The following is a 23,298-nucleotide window of genomic DNA, read 5'->3' as shown; positions in this document are numbered from 1 at the left end:
AATGGAAAGTGATTTCCAGGTTGGAATGTTAGAAAGAGGAAAAAGACGGCATATTTAACGTGTTATCTCTAGTTTAGAAGATTTAATTAAATCAAATGTCACAATAAACAAGGTAACAGAAACAATGATATACCATGTGATACTCTAGTATGTATACTGTATCACTTTTATATGAGACAAGTATATAGTATGATGTCATATACGCAAGAGAGTAGTACTATTTTTATGAAAACATACTGAAATTGAAAATCATGAAAAATGTGAAAGAGACTAGTAGATTTGGACAGCTATATGTATTATAGCATACTCACTAGCCTATTTACTTTAAGAAAAGTGAATGAATTATTTAAATGACTTTCTAATAATTTCATATACACTTTATAGGTTTCCCTTTTCCAGAGCATCTTGTGGAAAATTATTGACATCTAAATCATACCATACCCTTAACCTAGATTCTTGCATCCGTCCTTCAATGGATACTATCCAAATACTAGAGGTACGAATTATATACAACCGTACTCTTAACCAATGAGGTCACGGTATGGGTTCAAACTCAACCACCCACCGGGAGATTTTCTGTCTTAATCCGCAAATCCGGTCGAGCCATGATTAAGTGGAATGAGTTCCAACTCCACTATCCGCTGGAAAGCTTTCGGTCTTAACTGCAACCGTATTCCACAAGATTCACATTTTAATAGGGATATTATGTTAAATTTAAAACTCCAGCCTTCAATTATTTTTGTGATCAATAGAGAAGTTCTTAATTGTATTCAATATAGATTAATTGTATTCTATATAGATTCTAGCAAGTATAACAAATCAAACTGAGCATAATATCCTTTTATTAAAGCTTAGTCAGAGTTAAAAAGCATTAGTCAAGTTCCAAAGCCTAAGGAGTCCAAAAAAGAAGTTTAGTTTGAGTTAAAAAGTATCAGTCAAGTTCCAAAGCCTAAGGAGTCCAAAAAAAGAAGTGATTCAATTTACAAAAAATAAAGATAATACTCCTTCCGTCCCCCATAAAAGATGTCACATTTGTGGGACGACACGGTATTTTAGAAGGTTTTGTTTTGTGTATTAAATGGAGAGAGGAAATATAATTTTTATATTTATGGGAGAGAAAACTTTTTTTAATAATGGAAATGTAACATCTTTTGTGGGACAAACTAAAAAGGAAAGTGTGACATCTATTATGGGACGGAGGGATCCCACAAAAGATGTCACATTCCTTTTTTTGAAAAAAGTTCTCTCTCACATTAATATAAATATATTATTTTTTTTCCACTTAACACACAAAACAACACCTCCTAAAATCTCGTGTCAATCCCCAAGTGTGACATCTACTATGAGACAGATGGAGTATATACTAGTCCCTTCGTCCGACATTAGAAGTCCAGATTGAGTTTGAAAGAAGTTTTAAGAAATACTCCTGCCACTCAATCAGGACTTCATTACAGTGGAGGTAGATGGAAAAATAATAGTGAAATGTAAAACCCATTATTATATTTCCCATTATTTTTATAATAAAACGTAACTGAAATGAGTTAGTAGAACGTGGAATCTACTAACCATTTATAGTAAAAGTAAATTGAAACTCCTAATTATAGACGGACTAAATTAGCAAACCAGAAATACTAATATTTTAGAAATATATATCATTCGAATTATGATGAATGGGTTAAGACGCGATTAAATATTTTATTTGACGTTTTTCATGATTACAAAGGTAGTTAAATACCCATTATATATATATATATATATATATATATATATATATATATATATATATATATATATATATATATATATATTACCTCTATAGGTATTTGATCAAAACAAAAATGGTCTTAAACCAAGAATTGCAAACGGGTTTTTGTCCATTGGATTAGACAATCTAATCTTTAGATTACATTAATTAACGGCTAGATTTATTAGGAAGATATTATTATTTTAATTACTTATAATCTAAAAAGGTTAATTAAGTAAATTGCATATTGTCGTTAGTTATAGTATTTCCTATGATTGTGCTCCTTCATCTCTCCACTAACTTCTCTCCACTAACTGCTCTTTAGCGTAGGTTATCAGCCCATAATTTCTTCTCCTTTAATCTTTCGTCGAATTTTCATACCCTATTCCATTTATTGTAGTTCTGCTAAGTCTTATCATTTGAAGATATGCAAAAATTTTCTGTCGATGTAGTTATTGTGGTGTAGTATACGATGCTATGACCCTAATATTCATTTATTATGACACAAATTAAGCATATGATGCTATGACCCAAATATTCATTTATTATGACCCAATGTATGAATTCTCATATACTATTAGTTTTTTTGCCTAATTATGCTTATTATGACTCGTACATGCATATATTATGACATGAACTGCTAATTTACATAATCAATTTTTTCTCACAAGTTAGCTTGGTTATTGTACAAAATTCCCACAACAAATTAATGATTTATTTTTATCTTTTTTGCTCAAAATGACTCTAACATGTACGAAGTATGACATAGAGTCATCTTATACTTTGTTTTTACTTTTCAGAAGAGATCAAACAACCATTATATTTTTACCTTGGTCATAGAGTCAGAAAAATAATTCATATTAAAGTCTAATTTGCAGAAACAATAAAATCCAAAGCCATTTTAAATTATCACCCATTGATGAAATAAAATATTTGAAAACCCATATGTTAAATACACACATAATTCTATCAATAAAACATACTTTAAATCCAAAATTTATGACATGGCCACTACAGAAGCTCTGTAGCTTGCTATCATCTTTTCAACGTCGATCATCATTTTCTTGTTGTCCGTTGCATAATGTTTGGATGTCGATGTTTTATTGGAAAGGGAGTTGTGATTATTTTCGGCCAACTTCAACACAATACTTTTTAGCTCTTAAATACTTAAGCGCACCCTTATATCTAGTCGATAGTCCACAATTCCAATGGCCTTCTCTCACCCATGTTGACTTCCATCTGAGAAAATAAACATTGCAGTCACTTATGACATAAAAGTGATACAAACATGACCTAATTCATATATTTCACTTATGACATAGAAGTGATACAAACATGGCCTAATTCATATATTGCTACTACATAACCCATAAAACTATTCCAATGCTAATCAATGACCATACATTTATTTTAGGTGATTCCAAATTGAATGCAACCTATAGAAACAATAACAGTTTGTAAACATGACACAAAACTGTTACATATATGACCTAATACACTCATATTCTGATATGACATATATAATTGTTTAGTATGACCCAAAAGCATATCTATTTTTTTAATAATTGTTTTTGCATGATTCAATTGTATTACCTCTCGGAGCCTTTGGGATCTTTTGTAGCTTTGTCTTCGCGGATGTTCTCTCATACACTACGTGAACAACAGATTTAAATTACAAATCGGCCTGATTTTGTCAACTTTAAGTCATGGGTTACAACATCGTACTAACCTTTTCCGTCACGAGGTGCGGATCCAGAGGCTCTAGTGTTGACCATGGTTGTAGTAGCTTTTTTGTTATCCTTCTTCGTCAAGTTTTGAATTCTACCAAGGTTTTGTGGTAGATGAATCAGTTTTTATGGAAAACTCGATTTTTGGTGCAGACGAGGTTGAGATAGTGGAGGAGACGACTAATGTTTACAGATTTGTATGGTTTGGGCGATTGGGTAGAGATTTTGGTGATGGGGTTGAGATTTGGGTGTTTTGTCGTGTAGATTCTAGGGTTTGTTGGGATGGGGTTGAGATTTTGGTGAGAGAGATGCATTGAATGGCGAGGGAACCGAAGAATCAACTTAGAAAACGTGTGGAGTAATGATCCCAATTAATCTGGTCTTAATTAACGGAAGGGCGGTTGTTTATATTTTCTATACCTAAATTGCCCTTTCATGACATAGATCAATCCTATTATGACCCACAGAAATTGTTGACAAATCCACATCGTGGCCATTCATTTCCATATCTTACGGTCCATAATTGGTCTGTATTTCTATACTTAAGGGCTTCTTTTGATAGATTAAGACCCTACCTCTATATATATATATATATATATATATATATATATGAGGTGTGTTATATTGCTAATTCACTCTTAAATTGCCAACTACAATTAAATGATAGGCTTTTGATCATTAAATCAAGACACAAGATCATACAATCACGAGTATCAATACAAAATGTCAATTAACAAAAAAGTTAGTTATAACTAACTTTTATAAAATATCTCTGAATTTTAAATGATTATAACTATCTCAATTTAAATTATTTTTTCACACAACATATATCAAATTAAAGATAATTTTATAAGGATTCCAACGAGATTTTACGTGCTTATGTTCCGATATCAAAATTTAAAAAAAATCGTAATTTTCATATTTTTTGACAAACAACTTAATATCAATATAGATCGCATAATATATCAACATAATATATGTACAATGTCAATATTAACTTGTGTTGACATATTCAATGCATTGTGTTGATATTTTAGTACATTATATTGACATTGCAATTCAAAACCCTAAATGTGGTAGTTAATCTTATCTTTTTAATATTAAAATATGAAAAACGAAATTACACATGACAAATTATATACCAGTAGATTAGTTGTAGTTAGCAACTAGGGGGTGAGTTAGCAATTAAAGGGTGAGTTAGCAAATTGATCATACTCCATATATATATTTCATATGCATTGGTGGACACACGTTCGGATGGGGGGAGGGCTTAAGCCCCTAGTCAAAACATTTTTTTTGAATTTTTTCTATTTCAAAAATGATTAAAATTTTTGAAATTTATCTCCAGCCCTCACTGAATTACTAAATCATCAAAAGTTGAGTAGCAAGAGGGGCTGAAACGAATAAGAACTCAAAAAATTAAAGAGGATAAAATGAATAATAGCTAACGAGATGAGTAATTAGAAAGTTTCCAGTAAAATGTGTCAAGATGTTTAAAAAATGTTGGTTCATTTACTGGCCACTAAATTAAATTAAAAGCACAACTGCTCTCAGGAGTGTGATCAATTGTTAACTTTCTTAAGTTGTTAACTCAACGACGCAGTGTATTAAAAATGTCAACACGATGACATTAATATGTCAACACATAATTTTGTTGACATTTCAATGTATTGTGTTGACATTTTAATGTCACCATGTTGACATTTTTAATACACTGTGTTGATGAGTTAACAACTTAAAAAGTTAGCAATATAACGCACCCCACTACTCTTAAAAGCCTATTCATTATGATAGATATATGAGTTTCTTTAAAAATGTGTTTTGTTAAATTTTTTTGGACTCTGTAAACTAAATTTCAATTTGATAACTTAGTTTCCAATTAATGAATTTTAAATTTCTGTCTCCTCTATAACTTTTTCCATAATCATAATTTACAAAGTATTATTTTATTTTTCTTTTCATATAATCGATGCAAACTCAAATTTTATTTTCTTAGTAACTCAAATCCATAAGTTAAATTTTCAGATTTTTTTCCTTTTCAACTTATTTATGCAAAAACTTATTGTATTTTTATTATATACCATTTTGTATTATAAAAAAATGTTTAAAAAAAATAATCTAATTTTTTTTGTAGTATGTTCACCAAAATTAATATCGATTTTATTTATAAAAAGATTTTCACCAAATTTTCTCCCTACCATTGTTTCTCTCTATCTTTTTAGAGTACCAACAAGCACTAAAACTTGTTTCATCCACTATACTATTTTTCGTAGATAATGAGAGTACATATAGTAAAGCCCCTATTGATAAACATTTTTGTGTCCGCCCTTGTTCATACGTGCATTTAATCTTAATTGAGATAGGAAAAGATTAAAAAAAAAGAAATAAAAAACTTTTAACTTTGTACATTAAAAAATAAAACAAAAGTTATGACATGATTTTTATAATAGTTCTAATGGTATTCATGTTTTTTCTTTAAAAACTCCTATTTTATATGCATATAGATATTCCGGTTTAAGTACAATACTATAATTTCACTAATGTCTTACTATGCTTATCATTTTTCTTATGTCAAATTGTCGAAAAAACACACTATGTTTAGTTAATTTCTAGCCAATCCAGCTATTTAAAAAACGAAGAATTATAACGTAACTTTAACGTTTTTCTCAATTTTCTCATGAAGAAAAATTCTGATGTTCTATGCCTTTGAATTTATTGACGTGCCGTATACGTGTAAAATTAGACACATGGTAAACTAGATGTATTAAATGACACATTTAAGCAGCTGAACGTATTGTCCATATAATATTTTTTGTCAGCCGGATTATAAATAATTTTTCCTGAATAAAAGATTATATTTTGATGGAAAAGCTTTATCTATTACTCCATTTGATGTAATTTCTCCTGTAAGAACAATTGCAGCGTAATTGAGTTAGGGAGGGAGAAGGTATGAGAGAGAAAGAAGACCAATCGACAGAAAATTGAAAAGGGGAGAGAAAGAGAAGAAAAAATTAGAGAGTAGAAAGTATGAAATGTAAAAGAAATGGATTAAAATATTCGCCAAAGGATATTTTGGATAATATAAAAATGATTTCAGTGATATTTATCAAGATTCAAAGATATAAGTATATACTAGTAGTAATATTTTTAGAGAAAAATAGGCCGCAAAAATGATTATGGCAAACTAAATAGTAATTGAAATATGACTGAGAAAATATAAATTTGGAAGTGCTTTTTATAGAGAGTGTTAGAAATATTTGACTATTTTTAAGTGCGAAACTATTTTGAAAATGCATGTAGGGCACAAAATAGCTCTCCAAGTAACTCTATTACAATAAATATATACTCCTCTCCAACTATTTCAAGCTGCATAAAATATGTGACTGAAAAAAGATTTGGTTATATTTATGCAGATTTATGTTTTATAGTTCGGTCAACACTGCTGTGCATAGCAATACAGATGCAATTCATTAAATTCGTAGGATGCCCTTTTTCCCAAATCAGATTTATCATATGCCATATTTGTGTATGACTTTAAACGGACAAATACACAAACACATAATTTTTGTGTACTCCTTCCGAAGATGTCATCATACGAGGGTAATTCAATTTTTTAATTTTTATCAAATTATTGATTTTGCCTTTACAATCTGTCTATAAATTATCAAGCCAGTGATTCATTTTGATTTTGCAACAAAAATTATTTAAGATAAGTTTATAGTACTTAGATAAATTGCTTGCATTATTATTATTATTATTATTATTATTATTATTATTATTATTATTATTATTATTATTATTATTATTATTATTATTATTATTATCATCTATAGTTATATGGGGTGTGATCAATTGATAACTTTCTTTAGTTGCTAACTCTGCTAACTCATTAACGTAGTGTCTTAAAAATGTCAACACAAAAATTTGTTTACTTTTCAATATACTGTGTTGACATTATGTGTTGATATTTTAATGTAATTCTATTGACATTTTTAATACACTGCGTCGATGAGTTAGCAGAATTAGCAACTTAAAAAGTTAACAATATAACGCACCCCTAGCCATAGGGATGTAATTAAATGAAAATTCTATATATTGTACAAACTCAAATCTATGATTTTGACAGTTAGATTTTACTAACATTTAATATTGATATTGTGTTGACATTTCCTATTGACGTTATTTGTCTTCTATTGATATCAAATCTTGAAATCTAACGATTCAGATCATAGTTTTGAGTTTATAAGAAAAATGCAGTTCAAGTTACTATATCAAATTTGTATTTAATGTATTAGGCTATTATTACTAGAAACAAATAGTAATATAACCTACATTCACGAAAAATTGTCTTAGTCAGGGACTATAAGTTTTAATACAAAATTAATAACATAAGAAAGAAAAAGTTGAAATGTTGTTAGTGGGAAAAATGAGACCCACCTTGTTGAATAGAAACAAATCACTGTACTATTATAAATAAATAGATACTCCCTTCGTCTATCATTAGAAGTCTCGGTTTACAATTTTTGTTCGTTCAGCATTAGGAGTTTTGGTTCACTTTTATATAAAGAGTGAACTACATCAAAAGTCTCTAACGTTTCCATTTGTGTCACTGCAGGCCCCTAACAAAAAAATATCGTCAGACAACCCTAACCTTAAACATAATCACATATCATATATTTGTAGCCATTTTTCGGACCAAAATGCCCAAATACCTTCAGGGGCATTTTAGTCAACTTACCAAAAACCTGTACACCTACACTGCAGACCTCCACTGCCTTGCAGACCTACCCTTTGTAATGTCATGTCATATTTGAGACCTTGATGATTAAATTTATTTTATTCTAAACAAACCCTCTGAATTAACTAAAGTAATACTTGTATCAAGTCATGCCTATAAATTGTAGTACTACTACAACATATAATACTTCGAATTAATTTACATGCATGTGCATGTACATGTACAACCTATGTATGTATAGTTTGTCTATTTTATTAATTTTAAAACCAATTTACACTAGATCATTTAGTCCTAAATCGGCATAATTAAAATCATTTCATAACAATTCCATCCCAAAATTTTAAATTTATTAATTTATCCCCAACATTCTCAAAATTTTCGACCTACTAATCTATCAAATCTACTCAATTATTTTTCATATATTTACTTCTAAAATTAAAAATTTGTGTATATTAAAAAGTGAAATAAAATCAGTAAGCTTAAAAAGGTTAGAACAAAATTATTGAAAATTAGAGATAAATTTGATAATTTTAAACGTTGAGATAAATCTGATGAAACAACTTAAAACAAGATAGATTCGATCCAATTTTAAGTCAATAAATTTGGTCAAAACTTTGCTCAAAAAGTGTTTTATGGGGTATTTTATTATTTTGTATAAATACAAATTCTCACCATTATTTTATGAATTTACACTCATGCTTCAATTGTTCATAAAATAAGATATAGTATTAATTACTTTCCCCAATTGCAAACTCTGATATTTTGTGAATTTTGCAATGTCATATACAGATATACTATCAATTATTCTTAAATACAATAAATGCTACACAATTTTGCAATCGTGGATCCAACTTTATTCTTAAATACAATAAATGCTGCACAATATGTCCAATCGCCAACCATCACTGAAATGACCGGAATGCCCTTTTAGGGCTTAAGGGAAATATAGTCAGAAAAAAACACGATATGTGATTATGTTTAAGGTTAGAGTTGTCTGACGATATTTTTTTTTTGTTAGGGGCCTGCAGTGAGACAAATGGAAACGTTAGGGACTTTTGAGGTAGTTCACTTTATATAAAAATAGGTCTCTCTATTTCACTATCTTTTCTCATCCACCTTCCTTTACAATTCTTAAAACACATGTTGAACTCAAATGAGAATCCAAAAAGTAGACTGAGGAAGTACTAATTTTGGTGGACGGAGAATGAAAAAATATAAATGTTTTTTGTGGACGGATGTATTATACTTATTAATACTTTCTATTTCCATGTAAATTACAAAACTAATATATTAATTTATTCACATTTTGCAATCGATTAAATTTCAGAAATGAAGTAGCTTATTCCGGCGATGACATGACATTTTTAGTGAAATTGTGAGGAATTTTGATAAAAGAAAATACATGGTACTGTGTTTGTTTTTACAAAATATAGTGTAAAAATATTTTTCTCTAGCCTAATATATTCTTTAAAATCATTAAGCAAAATAATCTGCCATTCACAAATGCATAAAAAACACCACCCAATATATTTTCCATATTACAATTTCCAAATATTTTTCCAAAAAAAATGTTTATTCACTTTTTCTCACTAATTTAGAAATGCCAACAAAAAATGAAACATTAAATCTAAGTGATATTCAATCAAAATTCACTAATTTTCGCACTTAAAAAAATTAATCTGCTATCATAAATATTCAACATGTAACGACCCGCTAAGCCGATATTATTAGAAACTATATTATTAGCTTGATTACCTATATTTCTAAATGTGCAGGTTGAGCAGCGAAGTGGTGGAGGAAGTGCTATTGAGACAAGACATTTAATTCAGTCAGATTTTGACTCTCGGAGGTTCATGTCTTCATACATGGAACCGCGTTCATTTGCTTCCGTTGTGCATCTTAAAAGACTCAAGTCTATTTTGTTCAAAACTCTGATATTTTGAAATTTTTACAAACAATTACTCGAGTTTTCATGATCGAGTATCTTTTCTTCTATGTATCAGCACTTGATTAGTCATGTCTCGCAACCAATGTTTGATTTTATTTTTCCTAAATTCTTTTCCCGCTTCTTATAACCCCACCCCTAGTCACGGTTCTCCGACTATGCTATCCTTAACAAGTGCGGTCGTGACACAATATCTCTATTGTTTCTTTGTCATTATCTATTTACAATCATATCTACATGTCATGACTTTTAGGGATTTTCGGTCATTCCTTAAATTATCCATTCCCTTAATTATTTTTGGGATCTTCATCACTTTTTACTTCATCTCTTCGAGCATCCACAATAGCGGACGAGCGACCGGCTAGTGGCTCATCCATCGCGGACGTCCACTATTGGACCCGGCGAGCAGGTGACAAATGAGCGCGACGGACGAGAGGTCGTCCATGGTGGGGAGACGTCGTCCGTCCGGTCGTCCGCTATTGTAGTCAGGCGACGGACGAGCAAACGAGCGAGAGCATTTTTTTTTATTTTTTTTCAAAACTCTATATTACGGCTCATTGCACTTCACTTCATTTGCTCCACGGACGAGCGACCGGCTAACGCATGTATTATCATGCACAACATGATCGTCGAAAATGAAGGCCTAAAACAAAAACATATCATAGCGTCCCCGTTCGGCTAGCAGCAAATTATACAGATTCAAGGAATACTAACATGTACTTTTTTTGAATCGTTTTTTTTAATTGTACTATGTTAATTATTTTTATTTAATGAAATTATTATTGCACTTTCTCCGTCCATATTCGTGTTGAATTTTTTAGTTCCGTATTTGTGAGTTTGTTTTATTGGTTATTATTTTGTTAGGCTATTGGGATATCTTAGTACTATGCTATTATTGTGCAGTGGGATGTCATAGTACTAGACTATTATTGTGCAGTGGGATGTCCTAGTGACATGACATGAGGTGTTTTGGGGATGTCCTAGTGCTAGGTTATTGGGATGTCCGTCCTACTGTGGATGCTCTTACTTAACAAATACTAACACCTGCAATCTACCATCCCATCCCTCATGGTCCCACTATTTTATTTCACTAATTTAAAATATACTTCCTCCGTTAGCGAATAGGAGTCCCATTTTTTAATTTTTATTCGTCCGCGAATATGAGTCCCGGTTTATAATTACTATAAATGGTAAAAAGACTCATTTCACATATCATTTAAAATTAATACTCCATCCGTCCCATAAAAATATGTGCATCCCATTTTTGAAAAGTTATATCAATTTAATAATGCACATATTTTTTTGGGACGGAGGGAGTATATAGAAGTGTGACTCATATTCCACTAACTTTATTTCACTCACTCTTCTTTACATTTCTTAAAACTTGTGCCTGAAAGAAATATGAGTTATTTCTATTCGAGGATGGAGTGAGTATTTAATAAAAAAATCATTTTAAAAAATTTTAAAATTTAAAAAAATATGTAATTAAATTTACATAAAAAAATCCTAAAAGTTAGGAGTACTACAAGTAAAATTTAGGGCGTTAGCATCCTCTGAACGCTCATTCATGCTCGTGAGACCGAATAAGGAGACATTGTGAGTCTGTGACTCCAATTGTTCCAGTATGTAGTGTTTGCCTCTATCGCACTCAGTGAAGCCATATTAAAATTCATATTGACGCGGAAGTGTGGAGGACTCTTGGCTTGGAGGATAGAAAAATTGAAAAAATGAAAAAACACAAAAAAGAGAAAAAAATGATAATAGTATAACTTTTTTTTTCTAATCTCTCTCATTTTAATTTTACTCATTTTTCTCTTAATTACTCTTATTTTACCAATGATTCTCTCTTAATTTACCAATTGTACATTAAAACCTATGTCTTTTCAAAAGTTTCTATTTTTCAAGGATGGAGGTAGTATTGTTTTATAATAAAACTGAATGTAATGATGATTCAGTTGAATGGTTAGATCCACTTACTAAAATGAAAAATTAAATGAGGCTTTAAATCACGAATACCTTGAAATCGTAAATGACAGAAAGAGTAATAAGTTCACCACAATAACTTAGGTAGGGAGAGAAGTTGGCATATTGTCACTTCATTCATACTCCACCTGTCTCAAAAAAATTGACAAACTTGTAAATGAAACGGATTTTAACATGCAATTGATAAAGTAAGAGAAAGATGAGAAAAAAGTAGAGATAGAGAGGAAAAAACTAGTGGTACGAGTGTTAGTGGATTATGGAGTCCACGTTATAAATGATGTGTAGGATTATTATTAATTTGTTGAAACACTTTCCATATTTAGACTTTATCTAATTTTGGGGAAGACTCAAAATGATAAAAGTAGTCTATTTGTTGGGGACTGATAGAGTATAAAACAAACGAAATAATATCAATAATGCAATCAACATATTCCTCTCAATAAAAGAACCCTAAACTACAGGCAAACTCATAACCCTAAAATATATACGTACAATTCTACAATTCAACCATTAAAACCCTAACAAAAGAGGAGAACTACACGAAATTGTATTGGTTTTACTGAAGTATTCACCGATATATATTGAAATATTAAAGCTTTCTTTGTCTGGTGGAATTTTGAGGTCTTCGACATTTGAGGTTGAGAAGAAATCCTTTGGATTTAGCGACTTAGATAATGAGTTTGGAAAGTAGCTTTGAGGTTTAGATTTTGATTTATATTCTTTTTCTAAGGGCATCGACTATACGGCCGGCGGCCGCCCCCAATCTGCCGATCTATAGTGCATGGAGCGTCCGCCCCGAGGCGGACGCCATTTGGGGGGGGGGGGGGGAGAAGGACCTCCGGCGATAAGGGTGCGAGGACGCGTCGGTCATCGGCAAGCCGGCCGTCCCCGGAAATTTTATTTTAATTTTTTAATTATTTTCGAAAATTGTATTATAAATACCACTCCTCCACCACCCATTTTACACCTTTTTCAAACACTCTCCATTAATTCATTCTCTACACTTTCACTCGTCCAGAGCCTTTGCCCTAGTGGCAAGGAGTTTAGACATTATTGTATGAGGTGCCGAGTTCAAGCGCTCTTGACATCAGTTGTAATTTCCTCCTTTCTATAGGAGTTTATTTGTAATTTCCTCCCTATAGGAGATAATATTAAAAAAAACTCTCTACACTTTCACTCTAAAAAAATGCACGGTGGAGATGACGAATCACCAGGCACTGACGAATCGGGATATGGCGGCTATCCTTCCTAGCCGTGGGGTTGAAGTCAAACTCCCCCTCCGTGAGGATCGAGTCCAACTCCTCCTCCATCTCAGCCGTAGAGGTCGAGTCCCACGCCCCAACCTTTTCAGAGGAATTTGAGCCGCTCGGTGTTTGGAGATTACAGACCCAACCTGGACGCGCTTAACCATCCGCGGCCGGAGACCCCTTTCCATTCCAGCCAATCTCCTTTCACCGATGCAGATCGAGACGCACTGGAGACGATGATGGGTCTGCTCAGTCCGGGCGTTTTTATTTGTATTATTTTAAAATGTTCGTTGTATAATTTTACCTTTTCCAATACAACGAATATTCGGTCTCAATTATCTCATTTTCTAATTATTTACATTCAGATAATTTTAATTATAATTGATTTAAAATAAATGAAAAAAAATAAAATGAAAGTGGCTAAAAATTTTGGGGCTATTGGAAGTGTCAACCTTATCGCTGCGGACACTTTTTTTTGTGGGCGCGGACAAATAAACTGAGGCTGTGAACAAAAAAGGGGGCGGAGCTATTGGAAGTGTCCGCCTTATTGTGGATGCCCTAAAAGTAAGTGTGGTAAGAAAAATTAGGTCTTTGGATAGTAAATGTACAAAATTGTCCCTAAATAATTTGGAGGTATTTTTTTTCAAAAAAGTGGAAAAACATTTGTCACGAGCAAATGGATAGTATAGCAACCGTAAAAGTGCATTTTAAAGTATAACACCCATAAAATGTACATCGCAAATAGTATAAGGCCTAAATATGTATATTAAGTATATGAAATAAAATTTTATACTTCCTTCGTCTCCGAATAAAAGTCATATTATTTGATTATGTCACGAGTTTAACAAATGTAAAGAAAAGTGGATTGAATAAGTTAGTGGAATATGAGTCACACTTATACATATTTGTTTTATAATAAAATGTGAATGAAATAAGTTAGTGGAATATGAGACTTATTTACCATTTATGATAAAAGTGGAATAAGACACTTATTCAGGAACGGAACGTACACAAATGATAAAACATGACTTTTATTCATGGACTGAAGAGTAGCAAACTCCACTTAATTTCATTAAAATGTCCCGCGATCAGCTGAGTAACTCATAAAATTATGGAATTCTTGAAATTTAATGATTTTGGAAACTTGGCCTGACTTAAAAAGACAAAAGATAGATAGAGAAAGTCTGACATTTGGAGTACTAGTATTTCATATTTTCCACAATGTCTGATTCTAATTCAAGAGTCATAAGAAAAATATGATAGGAACATTAAATCAGTGTTTTGGGTTGTAAAAATTAAATGAATTAATAACCAAAATCGTCCATGAATAGTAGTAATATGTTACTCTGCTTATTCAACCACATTACACAAGCCATATTCCTTTCTCTCTCTACACTTACTGCATTGATCTCTCTCCCTGCGGCTACCTATATATTCGAAACCTCCAAAACTTACCGCTGAATTTCCTCACAATCATTCCTCAAACGCGGCGGCGCCACCTTCCCCGCCGCCGCCGTCCGCCATAGACCTCACTCAAAATTAGAAAATGCAAATGAAAGCACAAGTCTGGAGCAGCTGCATTGACAATTAATCCCACACCAGCAATGGCGGCGAGCAACAACAACAACTCCGCCGCCGCCGTGACGACGGCGGTAGAATCCGCATCCTCGGACGAGCTGGCGGCGAAGCTCGCCCACAAGAGGTTTGAAGGGCTGGTGACGGTACGGAGGAAGGCGATTAAGGGGAAAGGCGCCTGGTACTGGGCCCACCTCGAGCCGATCCTCGTCCACAACTCCGACACCGGCGTCCCCAAGTCCGTCAAGCTCCGCTGCTCCCTCTGCGACTCCGTCTTCTCCGCCTCCAACCCCTCCCGCACCGCCTCCGAGCACCTCAAGCGCGGCACCTGCCTCAATTTCTCCTCCAAGCAAACCTCCATTGACCACGTCCCTCCGTTGACCATCGTTGACCCGTCAAAATTCACGGTAGACTTATCCTATCCGACCGCAGGGCAGCAGCAGCAGCTGGTGCTGTCAGGCGGGCGGGAGGATTTGGGGGCTCTGGCAATGCTGGAAGACAGCGTGAAGCGCCTCAAGAGCCCGAAGCCACGGCCCGGCCCGAGCCTCAGTAAAGCCCAAGCCGACTCCGCCTTGGATCTCCTCGCCGACTGGGTGTACGACAACTGCGGCTCCGTCGCCCTCTCCAGCATCGATCACCCCAAATTCAAGGCCTTCCTCAACCATGTGGGCCTTCCCGCCGTCTCTAGGAGGGACTTGATCGGGGCCAGATTGGACGCCAAGTACGCCCAGGCCAAGGCCCACTCCGAGGCCAAAATCCGCGACGCCATGTTCTTCCAGATTGCCGCCGACGGCTGGAAATCCGACTACAATCCCGTCCATTTGGCCGTCAATCTCCCCAACGGCACCAACGTCTTCCGCAAGGCCGTCTTCACCGCCTCCGTCTCCGACCACGCCGAGGAGATTCTGTGGGACACCATCGTCGAGATTTGCGGCAGCGCCGTGCAGCAGTGCGTGGGGATAGTCTCCGACAGGTTCAAGACCAAGGCTCTCAAGAATCTGGAAGATCGCCACCGTTGGATGGTTAACATCACCTGCCAGCATCGCGCCTTCAACGCCTTGATCAAGGATTTCGGCAACGAGCTTCCCCTGTTCAAGAATGCCGCCGGTAATTGCCTCAAACTCGCCTCCTTCATCAACAGCAACTCCCGAATCCGCCACGCCTTCCACAAATACCAGCTCCAGGAATACGGGCACGCCGCTCTCTTCACAGTGCCCCTCCGAGGCCATGAGGCCTCGGATTTGATAGAAGACATAATCGCCTCCGCGGGCGCTCTCCAGCTCCTCTTCTCGGACGAATCGTACAAGGAGGAGCCGGCAAGGAGAGAAATAGAAGAAATGAGAAGGAATCCACACTTTTGGAATGAAGTAGAGGCAGTCCATTCTCTAGTGAAGCTGATCAAATCAATGGCGCAAGAGATCGAAGCAGAGAAGCCGAGAATGGGGCAATGCCTCCCTCTCTGGGAGGAGCTCCGGGTGAAGGTGAAGGAGTGGTGCTCCAAATTCCACATTGCTCAGCCGCCCCTGGAGAGGATCGTAGAAAAAAGATTCAAGAAAAACTACCACCCATCCTGGGCTGCAGCATTCGTCCTTGATCCCCTCTACCTGATCAGAGACGCCACCGGAAAATACTTGCCGCCGTTCAAATGCTTGACGAGCGAGCAGGAGAAGGACGTGGACAGGCTGATCACGCGGATGGTGTCGAGGGAGGAGGCCCACGTTGCTCTGATGGAGCTCATGAAGTGGAGGAGTCAAGGCCTGGACCCTGTGTACGCCCAGGCGGTGCAGCTGAAGCAGAGGGATCCGAGTTCAGGGAAGATGAGGATCGCCAACCCGCAGAGCAGCAGGCTCGTGTGGGAGACGTACCTCAGCGAGTTCAAGTCTCTGGGGAAGGTCGCGGTCAGGCTCATCTTCCTGCACGCCACCTCGTGTGCCTTGAAGCTCAAACGGCCCCTCGTGAGATGGGCAGGCGGCGGGCGGTCGAGGGATGATAGGCTGCAGAAGATGATATTCATTGCTGCTCATTCCAAAATGGAGAGAATTCCCAATGATGATGACAAGGATGCAGAGCTCTTCGCCTTGGAAAATGGTGAGGATGATGTGCTCAATGAGGTTTTTGTTGATACTTCCTCTGTGTAAGATTCCCTCCTTTTGCTTATGAATATTACTAGTTTGATTTATTAACCATTTACATAATAATACTAGCTTCTGATGAGATGGGCTTTCTCTGCTATAAAATCTTGCTTTATTCAAATGAGTACTCTTTGAAATGTTTAGCTTCTAATTCAGAGTCTTTTCTCTACCATTGGATTGGATGTTCTAGTTTCTTACATGAAAAAAACTCTTGGGATCGATTGTTATCAACTGAATTATGATTGAAGTTGGATTTTTGTGGTAACAGGAGCATTTGATCCTTACATGGTGAGGCCTCCATGACAGACTAATCACCAGCTCTACTTCGTCGTTCATTCTCTATTAGCCGAGAGCCGGATCCAATTACTATCGTCTCCAAATTCCCGTAGAGCTAGAGCCCTACCCGATCGAACAACTTAACTCTAATCGCGTCAAGTTTGTTGACAAAGCCAAACCATGATTTGGGGGTTTCAGAGATGGAAATTACAGTAGTACATCTTTTTATTTTGTGGTAACTGTTTTAGTTTAATCTCAAAACAGAACAGAACAAAACAATTATTACTGTTGTAGAGTTTTTACCTTAGCTTTTTTTGCTTCATGTGTTACCAGTCTCTAGTTTAATTTGTCTAGCATATATGGATTTTATGTTATGGAAATATTTAATCAATGTTATTCGCCTTTCATATCACCAATGCAGGCTTAATGTCTACTAATAGTAGTAGATCGATCATATTTGCTACTATGATAGTATATTAAAATAGTTATGAAATGTAAATCATTAGTATTTGATAGTAGGATGCAATATTACATTCTAACAATTTTGAACTTGAGTTATAAAAACGGTGCATTTAATAATGTTATAATTATATTATACCACATCATAATCTTACATTAAAAATACAAGAATAATATACAATTTGGAAAACAAGGAAAAAGAAATCATGTACTAGTACATCATAAGCCCATGCACATAGGTAAAATTATCAGAGTATAGGTGTTTGATGATTTATGATGATGCTACTTTAGCTTTCCAATAATGGAAGGGCAAATCTTTTTTCCATATTTTTTAAAAATTCCCCCTAACACCCCAACCTACATTCCCCTTTCAATGATGGGTTGTCATAACATTTTCATCCACTCTCTCCCTGTCACGAAAAGGGGAAATTTTGAATATTAAAAGAAATTAATTAGTAATTACTAGTACTTTATGGTGAGCAGAAACAAAGTATTCGAAAATGGAGTAGAATAATATGCTTCATTTGTCTTTTCCCATCTACTAATTGCTGTTTTAGTGGAAAGACAGAAATTCTTGTCGGCAAGATTAGTACATTGGTAGTTTTGAAAACACACAAATTAAAAGATGACTAAGTAAAATGACAACTTACCAACTGCAATTGATACACATAAAAATATTAGAAGAAATTAGCTAAATAATGAGATATATTACCCTTTGATCAGTGTGTTCATTCTTCATCACACCCCACTTTGCAATATTGCAAAGAAAAAGAAAAATAAAGATATAGATGTATAATGACTAATGTAGGAGGATAGATTTATCTATTTCTTGGAGAATCTTTCTCCATTCAAGCCTTATTTGTTCAGGTAAATTATATATGGTGCATATATAGTACAATGATGTGTATATAGGGGTGGCAAATCGTGCGTGTCGTGTCGTTATCGTGTCGACACGATAACGACACGAACACGATAACAACAAACACGAACACGACCCGTTAAGAAAACCTCAAACACGAACACGAACACGACACGAAACCCTCAGACACGAACACGACACGAACACGACACGAACCCATTAACGACACGAACCAATTCGGGTCAACACGACACGATAACAACACGTACACGAGATGACACGATAACGACTCGATAACAACACAACCTGATAACGGTTAAACCTATTAAAAATAAAAATAATAAGAATTAATAATATTAAAATATTATTTGTTAACGGATAACACGAACACGACACGAAAACGACACGGACACGTATTGTTAACGGATAACACGAACCCGACACGAACACGACACGAAATTTTCGTGTCCTTAACGGGTCGACCCGATAAGGACACGAACCCAATAAGCTCTGACCCAAACCCATTATTTTCGTGCCGATTTGTGTCGTGTTATCGTGTCGTGTCAAAAATTGCCAGCCCTATGTGTATATGTGTGTATAGTGTGCTTAATTTGTATACTTGTCAGTTTTATGTAGCATAAGAGCATCAGCAATGGCGCCCGTCCCGACGGAATTCCGACCGACGTGCTAGAAGTCAGTGCGGGACGTCCACCATTGTGCAAGGGAGGCACGGATACGAACATCCGCTGCGGACACCGGAGTTCCTTGGATATCCGTCGCGACGTCCGTGCGGACGTCCGTCATTGCGTTGACTCCCACGGACGACCGCGCGGACGTCCCGATTATTGCATTAATTTTTTTTATTGTGGGAAGTCCGTCGGGATGTCCTTGGGGATGTCCGCCACCGTGCAGTGGAATATCCGTATGACGTGGTATCCGCAGTGGGATGTCCATATGACGTGGCAGGAGGTGTTTTTGGGATGTCCGCCTGGACATCCGCACCACTGCTAAGGATACACATGATTGGTGATTCCCTAAGAATATACCCAAAGCCAATAAGATATCCATTGTTTATTTTAGGGAAAATAACATTTTTTTATTGCAATTTAAAATAGAGAAGGATGATATGCTTACCTTCAAAGTAAAGTGTCTATGAACAGACTAAAAAATTTATAGTTAAACGGTAAAAATGAGTTTCCTAGTGGGGTGACATAATTCGGCCATATGCACAACGGCTTGTTGCAATGATGTTATTTTCGTCTCATTATTTTATATGTTCCAGCATGGTTTTATTTTAGTTGATAGTAGTACTTAAGTTTAATGCTTCCATTCAACTGACTAAGATCTGTCAAATTGGGTACATGCGTATTGAGTATCCATGCATATCTCGTCTTGTCTTGCGATTGTGGTGGAATTGAGATACAAGTCTTGCGGGGCGAAATTACAATTGAAAATAAAACAAGGAAAATTACACGGAAATAACTGAACAAATTACACGTAAAGGATTGTGGAAAGCGGTAAGCCGAGTCGAGGAGTCCTCTTTCCGCAAGACGAGATACGCCCCGATAGTGCTCACGGTTTGGCATGTCGTCCCCAAAGATAAAACGGCTTCATCTCTGAAGTAGCAGCACCGCTAGCAGCAGAGCTCCGGCGAACGGGAGTGAGGCGGGGGCAGAGCTTCGACGGGAAGTTTATGTAGAGAGGGAGATAGCGTGTATGCAAAATGCTTGAGTATGTTGTGTCTAGAAAGCAATGGATGCATGCCTATTTATAGACCAAGTCCACCTGCAGGGCATTGATGGAGTCAACAGCCATTATGTGTGTCATGATGGCTTGACTGTAACCGTCGGGGGTTATTGACTGGTGCACTAGCCAGTGGGAGCTGAATAGACACGACGCACTTGGACATGCTACACGAAGGGATACACCATGGACCGACGGGGTCCATCCGGGATCTTCTGTCTCCCGTTATTCATCGGGGTCCAGCGGGAACCTTTTGACTCCCGTTGTGAGTCGGGGTCCAGCGGGGACCTTTTGTCTCCCGTTGTGCGTCGGGGTCCAGCGGGAACCTTTTGTCTCCCGTTGTGCATCGGGTCCAGCGGGACCATGACGTGGACTAGGACCCGTTGGGGATAGCGTGGAGTTTGGGTTGGTATAAAAAGAACGAGCGGAGCACGAACCACGCTCAACGACTAGCTCCAAAGAACAACCCAAAGACCACCTAAAGACCAATTGTCAAGAACCAAGAACCAAGGTCCAAGGCACCAGGTACCCGGTGCACGGGGCACGGGTCACGGGACATGGGTCACGGTGCGCGGTGCGCGGTCGCGGGCGGGCAGCGGCGCGCGCCTGCGCGCGCGTGTGGGCTCTGTCACCCGTCTTATTCCACGATAATTATTACACATAATAATTCATCTAATTAAATACTTCATCAAAGAAGTTTATCATCCCCGATGTGGGATAATTAACACTTAGTTAATTAATCCCTTAGTCTTTTCACATAGCTCATTTCTAGCTTTATTGTGACCAACTTTAATATATTATTTCTCACTCACCGGGAATCGAATTTGAGAAAATGAATATACTACGGTCATCTACTCGGAACGTAGATCGAGGTTATTGCATTTAATTTCACAAAATTAAATGTCTTGTAACATTTATTATTAGTCAAAAATCATTTGACCAAGCACGATTCCAACAATCCCCCACATGAGTGGAAATTGCCAAATGCATATGTATGCAGACACAAGCTCAACCCTCAAGAGGTATGTAAGCATAAGGATAGGTAGTTTTTAGCTTTGAACCATCCATAGTCAACACCATCGGATACACAGGCGGACTAGTAGCGCGATGCTTTGAACTATTCCTCCACGGCGTGCACCGAGTCAATGATGTTAACACTTAAACACCTCAACCTCATCCGTTCTCACATTTTGTCTCCATTTCAGGCCTTGAACACCACTTTGGATTCATAAGTGTATTGTTTGAAGCGGCCCCACTTCACACTTACATAGGTGATTCCTCGTTAAGTAACTTACCATACTTAGTCTCCTTGAGAACTTCTTCTCAACGAGATCCTTTAGGGGTCATTAAAAGTCATAGACTTAACCTCACCACTAGGCAAGTTTTCCAACACTCTATTGCTCTCTAGGGAATAGATATAGATGAGTGTTTCACACGAACTCTCATAGCTTAGTTTTCCCATTGAACCAAGTTCTTGGGATCTCCAGTCATCATGGTTGGGTTACCACTATGACAATTCTTTAGTTTGTGGATTTCAAACTCATTCCCTCTAGCAATTTATTCATTTGATCATGATTTAACCATTTGGTTAGCGGATCCGCTACGTAGTCAATTGTAATCACCCCTGTTGTGATCAAATGTCTCACGGTATTATGTCGTCGACGAATGTGTCGAGACTTACCATTGTACAAGCCACTGTTTGCCCTCCCAATAGCGGCTTGACTATCGCAGTGAATTAACATTGGAGGCACGGGCTTTGACCAATATGGAATATCTTCAAGGAAGTTTTTAAGCCATCCGGCTTCTTCCGCAGCTTTATCTAAAGCTATGAATTCAGATTCCATAGTGGATCGGGCTATACATGTCTGTTTCGTGGATTTCCACGAGACAGCACCACCCCCAATAGTAAAGATATATCCACTTGTTGAAAGTGAGTCTTTGTTATCAGATATCCAATTTGCATCGCAGTACCCTTCAAGTACCAGGGGTATCTCGAAAAGTGTAGCCCATGATTTTGAGTATACTTGAGATATCTCAAAACTCTTACAAGAGCTTTCCAATGCTCTTTGCTTGGATTGCTCGTATAACGACTCAACTTGCTCACGACGCAAGCAATATCAGGTTGAGTGCAATTAGTAAGATACATAATGGATCCAATGACCCGTGCATAATCTTCTTGTGCAACGGGCTCACCCCGGTTCTTGCTCAAGTGAACATTGAGCTCTATAGGCGTCTTAGCCGGGATGCCATCATAGGCATTGAACCTCTTTAATACTTTCTCAACATAATGAGACTGTGTTAATGTGATTCCTTCGGATGTTCTTAGAATTTTCATTCCAAGAATTACATCGGCTAGATCCATATCCTTCATGTCGAAGTTTCTCTTCAACATGGCTTTCGTGTCGTTAATCACTTGGGTGTTACTACCCATGATTAACATATCATCAACGTAGAGACACACTATAACGTATCAATTATCAGTGTTCTTAATGTAGACACATTTGTCACATTCGTTGATTTTAAATCCATTTGATAACATCACGTTATCAAATTTCAAGTGTCACTGCAACGGCGCTTGTTTCAATCCATAGAGGGATTTAACCAGCTTGCATACCTTTTTCTCTTGTCCAGGTACTACAAAACCTTCAGGTTGTTCCATATAGATTTCATCTTCAAGGTCACCATTTAGAAACGCAGTCTTAACATCCATTTGATGAATCTCAAGATTGTGTACATCAGCAATCGCGAGAAGCACTCGAATTGATGTAATCCTCATTACAGGTGAGTAGGTATCGAAGAAATCGTACCCTTCCTTTTGCTTAAAGCCTTTTACTACCAGTCTAGCTTTATACTTGTCCACTGTTTCATCG

At 36.4% G+C, this 23,298-nt stretch overlaps 1 protein-coding gene and 1 long non-coding RNA gene across 4 annotated transcripts; one reads left to right on the top strand and one right to left on the bottom strand.

The window, feature by feature from the left end:
• Nucleotides 1-2,878: 2,878 nt before the first annotated feature.
• On the bottom strand, nt 2,879-3,788 carry LOC121741409. The gene is made up of 3 exons (XR_006037855.1): nt 3,474-3,788; nt 3,338-3,394; nt 2,879-2,983 (listed from the first exon to the last, which is right to left on the bottom strand). It is a non-coding gene; the product is annotated as an uncharacterized LOC121741409 (long non-coding RNA).
• Nucleotides 3,789-14,701: 10,913 nt separating this feature from the next.
• Nucleotides 14,702-17,783, top strand: LOC121811207. 3 transcript variants are annotated; one of them, XM_042212017.1, is made up of 2 exons: nt 14,702-17,047; nt 17,360-17,783. In XM_042212017.1, the coding sequence occupies exons 1-2, from the start codon at nt 14,989-14,991 to the stop codon at nt 17,392-17,394; spliced, it is 2,094 nt and encodes a 697-aa protein (XP_042067951.1). In that variant the 5' UTR covers nt 14,702-14,988; the 3' UTR covers nt 17,395-17,783. The 3 variants fall into 3 exon arrangements, with proteins under 3 accessions (XP_042067951.1, XP_042067950.1, XP_042067949.1); XM_042212015.1 differs by having other exon boundaries at nt 14,703-17,093; XM_042212016.1 differs by lacking the exon at nt 17,360-17,783 and having other exon boundaries at nt 14,702-17,097.
• Nucleotides 17,784-23,298: the final 5,515 nt, after the last annotated feature.

This window comes from Salvia splendens, chromosome 7, assembly GCF_004379255.2.
Source record: "Salvia splendens isolate huo1 chromosome 7, SspV2, whole genome shotgun sequence".
NCBI lineage: Eukaryota > Viridiplantae > Streptophyta > Magnoliopsida > Lamiales > Lamiaceae > Salvia > Salvia splendens.
This window is presented reverse-complemented; position numbering and strand designations above follow the sequence as displayed.

What these genes read in the sequence shown, in the direction of transcription:
- LOC121811207 (XM_042212015.1), top strand. Translation starts at nt 14,989, where the DNA reads ATGGCGGCGAGCAACAACAACAACTCCGCCGCCGCCGTGACGACGGCG.